The sequence below is a fragment of the Schistocerca piceifrons genome, chromosome 2, assembly GCF_021461385.2.
Source record: "Schistocerca piceifrons isolate TAMUIC-IGC-003096 chromosome 2, iqSchPice1.1, whole genome shotgun sequence".
NCBI lineage: Eukaryota > Metazoa > Arthropoda > Insecta > Orthoptera > Acrididae > Schistocerca > Schistocerca piceifrons.
In genome coordinates, this window is record NC_060139.1 from 620,837,102 (window position 1) to 620,852,500 (window position 15,399).

The following is a 15,399-nucleotide window of genomic DNA, read 5'->3' on the forward strand; positions in this document are numbered from 1 at the left end:
ACGACAACTGTCACTGACCCGTTTGTTATATTGGTGCTGCATATAATTTCCACAGATGCTAGTGCGTATCTTCAAATGCTCTGGGAATTTGTGTGTATGCTGCCGATGAGTATTGTGTTGCCTGTTGATGAAAATGGTTGTGATACCAGAAAAACTGGTGTCTTTCTTAGTGAGTGCTGCCATTCCTTAGAGGGGAGCGGTAGTACATTCCTTGTCATTTTGTGAGCTTTCGCCATCTGTTGGATACTTCCACCATGTTGTGACAACTGTTGTGTTGTGACTCCTATTTGTTGAAACTCTTTCTGGATATCTGTAGAGCTCTTGTGTTGTAGTGTCACAACTACTTTTGTTACTTTTTTCCTGTTGCAGTGGGAACTCTGTAAGTGATATCAATGGAAGTGAGAAAGTTCCCTATATTGAATCAATAGCCTCTGCCAGCATATCTAAGCTCAGTTCCTTGTGAAAATTTGTCAGATTTCATTGGTATCAACAGATGGCATTTATGAGTCTGATACAAAGCATATTAGAGTTTGGAGATATTGTGAAGGGGTTTTATCCCCCATTTCTTCATGATATAACAGCTGCAGAATTTGTTATTCCACTGATCAGAGTGTAACAGTTGGAAGTTGGTGAGGTGACAGTAATGTATTCCACCATATATTCGTAGTTTTGATCAAGTTGACTGACCAGATACCCAGACTTTATATAATTATTTGATACTATAGAAAAAAATATGCTTCCACTTGTGTGAACCCAGTTTTTGGGTTCTGTGGCCAACATGACAGTAAATGGAGGGCCATTTACGTTATCAAACATTTGTGTGATCCACTGCTGATATGGATCAGCGCAGATGAAATTCCCATCAGGGTGACTCGTGTCGGACTGTTTCCTTCTCCCTGCTGTCTTGTTAAGGTCTATAAGTTCTCATATGTGTTTGCCAACTCAATTTACACATGGTGCACTTTATGTCCGTAAAACTGATGTTGTGTGCGTAACACCAGCGTCACCACATATGCTGTTTTTATCTGCTGTTGTTAACGCACACTAGAAAACTCTTTACTAAATTCCTTTATTATTAGCATTCATTACTTTACTGAGGTAACAATAATAATGAATCAAATAATTTACATTCACAAAAAATGAAAACTGAGAGTAAAAACTGATTTTTTTTTTTTTTTTTTTTTTTTAGTATTTCCCAAAGAAAATGGAAAGATTCAAGTGCCAGGGGAACAGAGGCAGGAATGATAAGGAGAGGAAGGCTAACCTGTGGGTTCCTGCAAACTATAAGAAGCCTGGTCTGGAGCGAGGATATACAACCAATGCAGATGAGTGTTATACTGAGCTTATTATGCTCTAATACTTGTGTATGCATCAAAAACAAGATTAATGAAGAGAAGGCAGGGGAGCAGGATGCATGCATGTGAGATGAAATGTCAAGGAACCAGAAGAGGACTTACTGTAATATACAGAGTAAGAAATCAGATGTTGAGAGACATAGTGTGAGAGAAGTCCATGCAAGAGGCCATAGAAAATACGAGATTAAGATAGTAAGGACATGTTAAAAGAATGGTAGTTGGCGGGATACTGAGACAAGCCCATGAAATGATAATAGATGGCAAGCAATGAAGCGAAAGACCAAGAGACAGATTTTTCATTGGAGTGAGGGAATGTTTGATGAAGAGAGGAGGACAGTGGGACATTGTGGAGAGGGAATTGCGATGGGGGGACAGAAAAAGTAGGAATGGCTTATGTTCTGAACAGTATTAAGATAGTACAGACAGCCGCTGGAAACTATAGAAGGTGGTGGTGATGAGTAGTTGCTTTGTACCACTATGTTCATTACATTATCTATTTTTCTTTTGTTTCAGAATGTTACACTGAATGATGTCTTTGCAAAATGCAGTTTTGTGGGAGATCAGCAGGAAGTTACTTTAGCAGCTGTGCGAAGAATATTACCAGATTTTGAACCTTGTTTACCTCCTCCTGAGACCTGCTACTCTTGTAGTTTATTGAAGGAACTTAATGAAAATAAAGTAAGTGTATTTAAGTACCTGGTCATTGTCTCATATAAGGTGGTGGTTCACTAGTTTTTTGACTCTGCACTTACATCTAGTAGTGAATTTTATTATTTGATTTTGAATATGTCTGCAGTGGAAGACAGTCTAAGAATGTGTTCAGAGATGGAATACGTGATTTGTGTGTGTGTGTGTGTGTGTGTGTGTGTTTTGCAAGACAGGGGAGGACTTCAATTCTCTGTGCTGCGTAGGTAAGATGAGTGAGTTCTCCCACTTTCTTCCTGAAATCTTACAAGTAGCCTCAGGATGCATAAAGCTCACTGACGGTAAAATAGTTGTGATAAATGTTTGACCATAATATTTTCAGTAACATAAGAGAGGTTCTGCCATTCATCATTCCCTAATCGTTTGGAACTACATCTACATCCTCCACAAACCACCATGCTGTGCATAGTGGAGGGTACCATGTATCACTACTAGTCATTTCCATTCCTGTTCCACTCGCAAATAGAGTGAGGGAAAAATGGCAGTTGAAAAACCTATGTACGAGCCCTAATTTCTGGCATCTTATCTTCATGGTTCTTGCATGAAATGTATGTTGACAGCAATAGAATCATTCTGCAATTGACCTCAGATGCCATTTCTCTAAATTTCTGGGATAGTGCCTCACGAGAAGAGCAACATCTTCCACCTAGGGATTTCCGTTTGAATCCATGATGCTTCTTCATAATACTTGTGTGCTGATCATATCTAATAGTGACAAATCTAGCAGCAAGCGTATGAATTGCTTCAATGTCTTCCATTAGTCTGACATGGTGGAGATACCAAACACTTGAACAGTACTCAAGCATTGGTCACATTAGCATTCTACACATCATCTCCTTTATTGCTGAGCAACACATTTCCAAAAGTTCTCCCAATAAAACAAAGTTGAGCATTCACCTTCCCTACTACCCCCCTGATGTACTCATTCCATCTCCTATCCCCTGCAATTTTATGCCTAGAAAATATATAATTCATGTGACTGTGTCAAGCAGCATCCTAATAATGGTGTATTTGAATGGTACAGGATTGTTTGCCTGACCGAGACTCAAACTCAGGACCTTTGCGTTTCGCGCCCATCTGAGCTACCCAAGCATGACTCATGCCCTGTCTTCACAGCTTTACTTCCACCAGTACCTCGTCTCCTACTTTTCAAACTTCACAGAAGCTTTCCTGCAAACCTTGCAGAACTAGCACTCCTGAAAGAAAGGATATTGCGGAGACATGGCTTAGCCACAGCCTGGGGGATGTTTCCAGAATGAGATTTTCACTCTGCAGCAGAGTGTGTGCTGTTATGAAACTTCCTGGCAGATTAAAACTGTGTGCCGGACCGAGATTCGAACTCGGGACCTTTGCCGTTCACGGGCAAGTGCTCTACCATCTGAGATACCCAAGCATGACTCTCACCCCGTCCACACTGGAGGGAGTAAAGCTGTGGGGACAGGGTGAGAGTCGTGCTTGGGTAGCTCAGATGGTGGAGCACTTGCCCATGAAAGGCAAAGGTCCCGAGTTACAGTTTTAATCTGCCAGGAAGTTTCATATCAGCGCACACTCCGCTGCAGAGTGAAACTCTAATTCTGGTACAGGATTGTCACTTATCAAGGTGAAGCAGCTGTAAGACTCTGTGGTCACATTCAGGATGGCAACTGTTCAAACCCCATATATACATTTTTTGTGTTTTCCCTGAATCACTTATGGTAAATGTTGGGATGAATCCTTTGAAAAGGGTTTTGGCTGATTTTCAGCCCAGTCCGAGCTTATGCTCCATTTTTATTGACGTCATTGATGAGACCTTCAATCCTGATATTCCTTACTTCCTTGAATTGTTTGGCTGATGTTTAATGTTATGTGCTTCATAGTATATATTTGCTGTGGAATACAACACTGTTATCACAACAAAATATTATTGTTAATGAGAGTATGATGGTAAATACTTCAGATAGACATAAATAACAATGGTTATTAATGTACATAGTACTGAGAGGAACTCGTAGTCGAAGTTTATCCCAGCATTCACTTCTCCTGATAGAAGAAAATCACAGAAGACCCAAATCAGAATTCTACCAGGAATTTGATCACTATTCTTCTCAAAGGTATGTCTAGTGTTTTAACCCCTGTAACAATTTGCTTGGGGGGGAGGGGGGGCACAACAAAGAAAAATTTCACATTAAAATCACCCACTATCATCTTTTAGTGGAATTTGCTGGCATATATGAGTTTATGTAACTGAGCAAAATATGAGCATCTTGGGACATTGACTTGAGTTATTTCCATGGAATATAATATTGCGGAGATGCTGAGTCGCAGATAGGCACAACGATATTGCACATTCCATCCTGGATTTTCTATTGTTTGATTCCATGGGATGTATTTTGTTTATTTTTGCAAGTATTGCAATTCTACCTGAAATTCCTTAATTTCTTTAACATTAGTTTAATTTTCTTTTTCCAATAAAGCTTACTCTTGAGTCCCCTCCTTATTCTGTTCCTTTCAGGTAAAATATATTTTCTGATTGTAATTTGATTTTTACCACCTTTTGATAAGCTTACTATATTCCATTTGATGTAATTTGTCTCCTGTCAGTCCCATTAACCTGTGACCACTATCAAATAATTGTTACCAAATAAAAAACAGTCAATGAAGTTGGATTTCTGACATCCATGTCAGTGTCTGTTCAACCCTGCTTCATTTAGCAAGGTGCATATTCACAAGAAGCTGCACTTTCCAGTGGTCTGCAACCATCACCTGAGGTCTCTGTCTACTACCTCCCATATTCTCTTGACCAAGCTGCAAGATGGACTTCCCAAGAATTCACACTTGACAACAGTGTCTCTGACAAATCTATCTGTGGTACACCAGCCTGCCGATTCCCAGAGAGTTTAATGAGACCAAATCTCGGTAGAGGTATGTTCACTGCAGGCTCATTCTAGACTTGGGTGCTTTTGAATGAGATCTGGAATCAAAGTGAGTAGTTCACATGGTGATCAAATATCAACAGACCTCTCAAGTATGCAGCCAGTGTTGCCATTTAGGATTCAGTAAGTCTTTGTGTCACCTGCATTGCATTTTATCAAGTGGGTAGCAGATATTGACTCACTTTGCTGTGTACTGTGTGGGTTATTGAGCAGCCCAGAGTCTCCTTTAAATTTTTCAAACAACCACAGATCAAGCATTGAGACAAACTGACTGTTATTTTTGTTTCAAAACTTGTAATTTGTTATTGTTAAATTTAGGGCAGCACAGAAACTGACTGTACGGTTTGTTTACATAGAGTGTTTGAGGAATCTATGTTGTGAAAAAATACAAATTTCATGTAAAGGTTATTGCTGTAGTAGTTTTTATGCTTTTTGTAAGTGCCTGACTCAACTTTGAGTAATGATTTGTCTTCAGAAAAGACTTTCTGAGTTGGTTTGCTGAACTTCTTAGTGGTCATACATCCACCAGTGAAGAATTTTCTGGAGGTCAGCCAAAATCAGTTGATATTTCAAAAGACGCCATTGCTGCCCATAAGATGATTAAGATGATCAGCATGTGTTAGAGGCATATTTAGGTGTATCAAAGACTGCAATACAATTGATTTTGCAAGAACATTTTGCTGTTCCTGATGGATTCCATGCAATTTGACCGAAGCTCAGTAACAGGCTCTTGTCAATTGGCGGAAGGAAATGCTCAAAAAATTCAGTTGATGAAATGCAAAATCTGTGTACACCATCATAATGGGAGCCGAAGCTTGTACATATTTGTACGAGCCAGATACCAACCAGCACTCAACCCTTTGGATATTCCAATATGAACCGTAAAACAACCAATGTGGTACAGTTGTGAAAGGCTAACCCAGAAAGTGATTTTTTATGGTTATGCTGGCCAAGTCAAGACCATTACTTTAGAGCATTAAAGCACAGTTTATGCTGAATGGTGTTCAGTGATTTGCTTCACAAAGTGGGGTGGCACAGTGGTTAGCACGCTGGACCTGCATTTGGGGGACGATGGTTCGATCTCGTGTCCGGCCAGCCTGGTGCAGATTTTCCGTGATTTCCCTAAATCGCTCCAGGCAAATGCCGGGATGGTTCCTTTGAAAGGCCATGGCTGACTTCCTCCTCGTCCTTCCCTACTTCATTGAGACCAATGACCTCGTTGTTTGGTCTCCTTCCCCCACCCCAGTGACCTCCCGACCCCCACTGAGTCACCACTCCAATCGTACACTGGTGCTGCTGCTCGCAGTGTGGCCTCAGTTGCTCGAGACTACAGTCTTGTGTTTGCGAGTTGCGTTTTGCATGAGTGTGTGGGTATGTGTCTGTCATCTATTTTTGATGAAGGCCTTACTGGCGGAAAGCTTTATTTGTGACAGTCTTTTCTTGTGCCTATTTGTGACTCAGCATCTCTGCTATATGATTGTTTGATTCAACAAACTCACCTGTCACGATTGCAGCGGATATTGGATCATTGACTTAGTTTGATGGATCAGTGGAAATTGAGAGAGTAAGAGATGTTCTGCTATGTTATTGGTAAGGATTTCAAAAATTGAAACCATTCACTTAATAGGAAAATTCTGTACCAGCTTGATATATAAATAAACAAGCATATACATTCGTGCATTTGGTAAAGTTGAATGGAAAGGTCATTTTGAGAGTTAGAACTATCTTTATTATGTTTAAATGTTTATTAAGGAGAATATTCTGTCATGGTTGTCCTGTTTACTTGCTGGAGTTATTCCTTATGGACGTCATGCTGTAACAAGGACAGTGTTGCCGCACTTGACATCATCGCAAGGCCAGCATTGAGACTCCTGCTCCATAAGTGACTCCAACTAATATCAGGGATTCTAATATAGCATATAGCAATAATGTCGATATATATATATAATCTTAATGTATTGGAATCTATGTATTCTACTATTTCAAGAGAACAGCAGTTGATTGCAAAATCCATCATTTTATTACAGCAGATCTTGATTTTAATGTAGATCTGCTGTAATAAAATGACAGATTTTGTGATCAGGTTTTGTTCTTTTTGTCCGTTGTCTATATTGAATCTGTTTGTAATAGAATTTTGTTTAGTTGGTTGAATGTGATAATCTGAACTGGATGTCAGTGTAACGTAAAGACACATGCTAATCTCTTGTGTTAAGTAGTCAACAAGTAATAAAATCAATTGTACCTCCAAGTTGTTAGAATACTGATTTAGTGATCATTGGCATCAAATCAAGATTTAAGATGATTTCATGTAGTCTCTAATTTGACGACTACTACGTGGCAGATGTGTAGTTTATCGGTAACACACACATCAACCGAACTCTCACAGACTCTGTTATCTGGGCCGATGGCTCACATTTCTTCTAACAGGATGGACTAATAAAAATATTATGAAAAGAATGGATTATTATTCACCATATAGTGGAGATGTTGAGTGCAAAAAGCAAAAAGACTGTAAAACAAGTTAACTTTTGGCCAAAATGGCCTTCATCTGAATTAGGGAAAACACAAACTCTCTCTCTCTCTCTCTCTCTCTCTCTCTCTCTCTCTCTCTCTCTCATGCAGATGTAACTCATACACATGACCACAGCCTCTGCCTGCGACTTGAGCAATTGTGTCATTTATAAATACTGTATTAAAGTACATTTTTCAAACAGTGCACAGGTCCACATTTTTGCATGAGGTATTAGTGCAGACATTTGTTTGTTTTTTATTGTTATTCGAGGTACTCCGTGGGTGGCATATGGCAGTTGTGTTGTCCTGCAGATGCCTTTATGTCACAAGTACATTATGGAGTTTCCAATGTTCCATGTACTCAGAAGAGGCCACTTGGGGAATGCAACAGTGCAAGGCACTTTGGGAGATTTTATATATTGGACAAAAAAGAATGTCCTGATAAAATTAGAAGCAATTAGATTTCAGAGAACTGTACTCAGATATTGATATTGAAAGCACATTTGCAAAAGATAATACAGTAAATGCAAACCATTATACTACTCAGTGGAAATTAATTGCTATTAGTGAGGAAAAAAAGAAACAAATTTGTGCATTGCAATGGAATATATTTCGAGAATAATTTTTCATAATTTTGCCACCCAGAACCCTCTCAGGTGACTTTCACGTGGGCTACCATTGCGACCTGTGGTAGTAAAGGCACCATGACAGCTACGGGCAATATGAACATTATTTTTGATGTCTTTCCTGATGGTGCTGGCATGTTCCAGCAGGATAACTGTCTGTGTCTCAAAACCAGAATTGTGCTATAGTGGCTTGAAAAGCATGATAATGATTATACATTGATGATTTGGCCACCAAGTTCACCTGATCTCAACCCAATGCAACACATCTGGGATGCTATCGAGTTCTAGCTCAATGTCACAAACCTCCAGAATTATATTACCTGTGCATAGACATCAGGAGCCATGTACCTGCAGAAACCTCCCAAGTACTTAATGAATTCCTGCCGTGCGGAATTGCTGCTGATTACATTCCGTACGTAGACCAATGTGCTATTAAGCAAGTGATCATAATGTTTGCCTCATCAGTGTACTAGTCACATGATAAAAAGTTGTTTAATTTTGTGTAAGCGATACTTCTCTTCATCACACGTGATGCAAGAAAGAAGGAAAGCGATTAAAAATGGTTAAGTATTGCAACAATGACTTTGTTAACAGTGAGAAAGATTTTTATTTTTCATCACATACTTTGATTTGCAGTATAATTTGAGGCTTGAAAGGGCTTCTTCAGTCTGAGACAAAGTGGGGGCTCTGGATCAAAGGTTGCATCAGATATATAATAAGCTCAGCTGCTAATTTCTTGAACTACACTGTTGAGTGGAGGCTCATATGGCTGCTCTGATGAGTCAAATGTGTGCCCTGCACTAGAAGAGCAGAGTGAATGTGGGTATATGTGTTTGGAACTGTGTTTCTAGATGAAAACCTGGTATCTCAGGAACTGGTTATTAAAACTGATAAAAGATCAGATATGGAGGGAAGAATATGATAATTCAAGTGGTTAACTGTTGGAGCACTCATAACAAAGTTCCATAAATTGCCTCTTTTAAAAAAAATCAATCATCCTCACATATTACCAGGAACTGAGACTTGACCAAAATTTGACATAGAAGGGAGGGATATTTTAAATAACTTGTGGAACATATATTGGAAACAGAGTTTTCCTTGGAGGTGGTAATTTTATTGTAACAAACAAAAACAAAGTATAGCCTGATCCGAAGTGTATTCAATTGTGAAGTTATTTTAACACATACTGGTCACCAGATACATGCCCATCAGACATAGAGCTATTCAAAGACAGCCTTAATGTAATAATATTGGAATACCTCTATTAAATGGTTCTAGTAAAGGGTGACTATATTTTGTTAAGCATTGGCTGGGGAAATTAATACATACATTAGAGATGTAAAAAGTGAGTCACATTGGTAGTAATACTGGGACTGAACACATTTCAGACAACTGGCTTTAAGTGCTAGTACACCCACATACAAGAGAAATATTTTAGAACTCATGTTTACTAACAGACCTGGCCTTAATAACAGTATTTTCAAAGAGACAGTGATTAGAGGCCATGATGCTTTTATAGTGGTTATGGTCCAGAGGTAAAAAGTTTATTGACAAAGGTAGGAGAGTCTTTCTGTTGGACAGAACTAATAGGCAGTTACTAACTTCCTTCTTCTTGTAGGAGTTGTAGGCAAAATTCAGAGACATTGCCAGGCACCAAATTAATATTTACCAGTTAAAGTAGTTAACTAATTGAAGATCTGTCTTGGGTATTGTTATAAAAACATACATTATTAGGCACTTGACTCAAAGCTGCTTCTTTTTCGTGCTCTTTATTCTGTGTTATTCAAGTGGTCGACATGCTAATTTGGATTTAGCAATGTTAATGGTACAAGGTGGGCCAATGCCCTTCTTGTCACCACCTCCTATCCTCCCCCACCCCTGTCACCATGGTACAGACGTTGTGGACCCCATCTGTTTGCATCTAGCATTATCCATCTAAAAGTATTATGGAACATATTTGAAATGTTTGAAAATTGTGTAACAGAAGTGGGACATAGAAACTAACCCAGTATTCACCTATTTGGATGTGGGAAACCACCTAAAAACCACACCCAGACATTCGATTCAAGGCTGGCACACCTTGCCAAATCCCGGAAGTGGATTGCTAACACATGCAGCTATCAGTACGCGTCCCCTTGAGTCAAAACTGATAAAGGAAACTTGTAAGCTAAGCCTGAAGTTTAGAAGAATTACCATAGTCAGATTTTGGCAAAATTTCTTCAGAAATTTATTGGATGTTCTAGTCGTATCTGAAGTCAGTGAATACGTTAATACTTTCCATTGAGACACTCATTATGCTTGTTGAAACAGAAGACAAAAATCCAAGCTATTAAATTGTGCACTTATTAATGCATCCAACCATCAGGCTCCTACAGTCATATCACCATTTAATCACAAAAGTTCATAAATGTATGATATTGAGAAACAATTAAAATGTTTACACTGGATGAGGTGCTTCTACATGACAATTTCCATTAGATTTGGCACTGAATACGGAAAAAAAAGTTTGTTTCCTTGTTCATATTTATGAAGGATTTCTAGTTCAGCAAAAAGTTCCAGATAACTGGAAAAGAGCATACATCACACTTGTGAGGCCTGTTCTAGTGTACTGTTCCAGAATATGGGGTCCTTATCAAGCCTAGCAACAGATATCATATGATGTCAAAAATGTACTGGTAGTTGGTGAATGATGTTTTACTTATATACAAGGCTGCTGGTTTATTTTTGCTGGGCAGATATCGGTCTATTTCTCAAAAAATAAATTACACAACCACTGACAATTTGCATGTAACCCGTCATTCAACAACTTCATCAAGGCTGTAGGACAGGATACCTTGAATATAAAACTGTTGTGCTGCTAGTATTGAAATAGTTTTTATGATCTCAGTGTCAGTTGGACATCAAAGAGCAAAATTTCAACTGTATGTGAAGAGTGCACTGCAAAAATATATCTTCTGTGGTGACAGTTTCTCATCACAAAATGTTAAGGGAATGAACATTATATTTATTAAGTTTCCGTTTAATGCTTTTTCAGGAAGGCAATTATAAATCACCTGCTGAGGGGCTGTTAACAAATGAGCAAATCAGTGACTTGATGAGACAGCAATTTCAGATTGAACTAGATGGCCATGTGAAGGTGAAGACTATTGAGAAGAGAACAGAACCAAATGCCACAATCCAGCACTATGTAAGTAGACAAAAAAAAAAAAAAAACTTATAATACTGAAATGTCAGTTGTTATGAGGGCTTAGGTGTATGTCAAATATTATGAGTGCAAATGAAGTTATTTTATACCTCACACAAATTTCTGTAAACATTAGTTCTCAGTATAAGTTTTTCTTGACTTTCTGTTTCACAGAGTTTCGTCCAATGTTGAAATTTATAAAAACAACTGAAAATTAGCTACATGTAACACATAATCTGTATGTATTCTTCACAACAGAATTTCATAACATTCATGTTCCCATTGTTCCATCAGTGTTTAAGGAAGCAGTACTGAAGTACACTCCATGTACTATCTACTTGTGTTCTGACACACACACACACACACACACACACACACACACGATCTCAGTGCAAAAGCACAACAGGGTCTGAGCTTCTTGTAGGAATACAGGACTTGCTACAAGCAAGTTTGTGAGTGGACAGCAGACACTACTAGAATGTGAAAAATTGAGAATTCGGGTCAGACAGGAAGCATGGCAGAATGGCCAAGGCAACCACTCTCGTTAAGTGGGAGATCCAGGTTCAAGTCCTGGTCCAGCACAAATTTTTAATATTCACCATGAAATTATTTTATATATATAAAGGATGGAGGAAAATTGTGTCATTTAATTTAAACCCTGGATAGCTTATGCCAGTCGGAATCAAAAGTACTAATGTTGTGTAGGTCGGCAATGCACAATTTTTAAACTATGGAAACTTGGCGCCACGCATTCTGGTTGGCCATGGTATTGCCCAGTTGTCATTCATTGGTTGACTGGGAAGTGCTGTGGTTGTTGGTTCACACATACAAACGTCCCTCACCCCATCACTGCCCCAATGTGATATGCACACAGCTCGAATAGGTCTTGCTATTTGTCTCCACTTCACGTCAGAGGAATTCACACATAAGCTTTGGTTCGGAGTGCACACACACATCACCTGCAATTTAGTCATTCAGTAAGCATGGCAGCACAGTATTTGTTTGAAGAATAATGAGTTATTGTTTTTGTTTATGGACTAGCTGACTGTAATGCACATGAAGCTTGACGGTTGTATGAGGAACGGTACCCAGCAAGATGCCATCCACACCCACAAACGTTTACAGCAACTCACCAGCAACTAGCTGAAACAGGCTCGTTAGGGGGATATCATGGTGAAGATGGAAGGCCTCGAACATGACGAGATGTTGAAGTCACTGTTCTCGAGTGCTTCAAGGAATCACCTACGACAAGTACTCTAGCGGTTAGACACGACATGGGGGTTATTCACTGGTTAGTCTGGAAGGTTTTGAGGGATGATGGCCAGCATCCATTTAGTTTCCACCCTGTCCAAGACCTAAATCATGTGGCAGACTATGAACACAGGCTAGGGTTTTGCTGGTGGTTTGTGCGACGTGTTGCACGACATCTCGGCTTCCCCACCATTGTGTTGTTTACCGATGAGTGCATGATTCCATTGGGATGGCCTTTACAACACTCGAAACATTCATTACGGGGCAAGGGGAAATCCTCACATCATGTACGTCCATGGACACCAGGAACGATTTTTGCTCAACATTTGGGCAGGCATTGTGGGTGACCGTCTGATTGGAATGGTCTGTCTACCTCCTCAACTTACTGGGGAAAATTACCTTCACTTTTTGCAAGAAACTCTACCCAGTTTGCTGGAAGGTGTTCCCCTGGACATACGGCTACATGCGTGGTTGTAGCATGATGGGGTACCCGCACATAACAACTGAGTTGTGCGCTCATATTTAAATGAACTCTTAGACGGCCGTGTAATTGGCAGAAGTGCTCATGGGACATGGCCCCTGCAATCACCAGACCTCACACCACCGGACTTTTTCCTGTGGGGATTCTTCAGGGTTCTAGTTTACCCACCTGGACGCGAACCACTTAGAAATGAAGAGGAATTAATGGGTTGCACACAACACGCCACCAATCATATCAGGGCAACGCCGGGCATCTTTGAAAGAGTTTGGCAAAACACCGTCCAATGTTACCACACTTTTGTCACGTCAGAGGGTCGCCAGTTCGAGCACCTGCTTTAAGTAAACAATGTCCTAGTTGCAAAAATGGCCCTTTTCACTGCCGACACAATTTGTAAAAGACTTTCTGTACACGTACCAACAGCTGTTAATGGGTTTGTTTCCGGTACGTCTTATCATGAAACGACAATGGATATGTCGGGACCCCTGTGGATTCGCCCCCAGGGTGGAAGGCTGGCAGACTACCACCAAGTGTTCGGGCTGCTTTGACACATTGTGATCTCCAGCAGGCAAAGCATTCACAGTCATGTGTTGTCCAGAGCATCCAGCAACAGAGCCATCCTGCAGCCAGTTGGAGTGCGTGGCGCCAAGTTTCATAGTTTAAAAATTGTGCATTGTCGACGTACACAACATTAGTAATTTTGGTTCCTACTGGTATTAGTTATCCAGGGTTAAAATTTCGTGACACAATTTTTCTCCACCCTGTATATACTGAGGTGACAAAAGTCATGGGATACCTCTCAGTATCGTGTCAGGCCTCCTTTTGCCCGATGTAGTGCAGCAACTCGATGTGACATTCACTGAACAAGTCGTTGGAAGTGCCCTGCAGAAATATTGAGCCACAGTGCCTCTATAATCATCCATAATTGCAAAAGTGTTGCAAGTGCAGGATGTTGTGCGCAGACTGTTGTCTCAATTATGTCACATAATTGTTTGATGGGATTCATGGTGGGCGATCTGGGTGATCAAATCATTCGCTCATTGTCCAGAATATTCTTCAAACCTATTGTGAACAGTTGTGGCTCAGTAACATGACATTGTTGCTTGGGAGCATGGAACTCCATGAATGGCTGCTAACTGTCACCAAGTAGCCGAATATAACCATTTCCAGTCAGTGATCAGTTCTGTTGGCTCAGGGGACCCAGTCCATTCTGTGTAAACATAGCTCACACCATTGTGGAACTACCACCAGCTTGCACAGTTCCTTGTTAACAACTTGGATCCATGGCTTCATGGGGTCTGTGCCACACTCAAACCGTGGCATCAGCTCTTACCAACTGAAACTGGGACTCATCTGAGCAGGTCACAGTTTTCCAGTCATCTAGGGCCCAACTGATATGATCATGATCCTAGGAGAGGCACTGCAGGCAATGTTGTGCTGTTAGCAAAAGCACTCACAACAGTCGTCTGCTACAATAGCCCATTAAAACCTAATTTCATTGTGCTGCCCTAATGGATATGTTCGTTGTATGTCCCACATTGATTTATGTGCACTGTTGCTTGTCTGGTAGTACTGACAGTTCAACACAAACACAGCTGCTCTTACGGTATGTTGATAATTTTTGCTTATGGACCGTCTGACAGCAACTGAATTAAATTATCAACATACAGGCAGGACTACAAAAGTTGAAGACAGGTGCTCTTGCTCATTAAGTGAAGGCTGCATTGTTTATGGTGAGAGGTAATGCTTGAACTTCGGTATTCTTGGCACACTCTTGACACTGTGGATGTCGGAATATTGAATTCCCTAATGATTTCCGAAGTGGAATGTCTCGTGCATCTAGCTCCAGCTACCAATCCATGTTCAATGTCTATTATTTACTGTCATGCTGCCATAATCACATCGGAAACCTTTTCACATGAATCACCTGAGTACAAATGACAGCTTTGCCAGTGCACTGCTATTTTATTCCTTGTGTATGCGATACTGTTGCCATTTGCATATATGCATATCAATCACTATCCCATGACTTTTGTTGCCTCCGAGTATAGTAAATGCATTGTAAGTGTATTGTTCACATCATCCTTTATTTTGCTTCACATCCATTTTCGCACATTTTTTTGCATATATTGGAGAATCCAGTGTTAATAGCTCGTGACAGAATTAGTATTCAACTTGATTACATCTTCTCACGGAATGAGTATGTACTTCTGATTTCAATGGTATTGCTTCTTGTTACTGAGTAGGCCTGTGCTTTGCTGTCTTAATAACCAAGGCTTTCATGCTTGCAAACGCTACAAATGCAACAGAAATGACAAAAATGTGTTCACACATTATTAACAGTATTTCAAACAAAATATTTTAGCAGAAATCAATG

At 39.9% G+C, this 15,399-nt stretch overlaps 1 protein-coding gene across 1 annotated transcript in view; it reads left to right on the plus strand.

Annotated features, from left to right (window-relative positions):
• LOC124777195 (DNA-directed RNA polymerase, mitochondrial) overlaps positions 1-15,399 on the plus strand; it is a 283,528-nt gene that overhangs the window by 55,764 nt on the left and 212,365 nt on the right. Inside the window, exons 7-8 of the mRNA XM_047252510.1 lie at positions 1,869-2,033; positions 11,144-11,296. Of these exons, the coding sequence (XP_047108466.1) occupies positions 1,869-2,033; positions 11,144-11,296 (318 nt within the window). The remainder of the gene's footprint in view (positions 1-1,868; positions 2,034-11,143; positions 11,297-15,399) is intronic.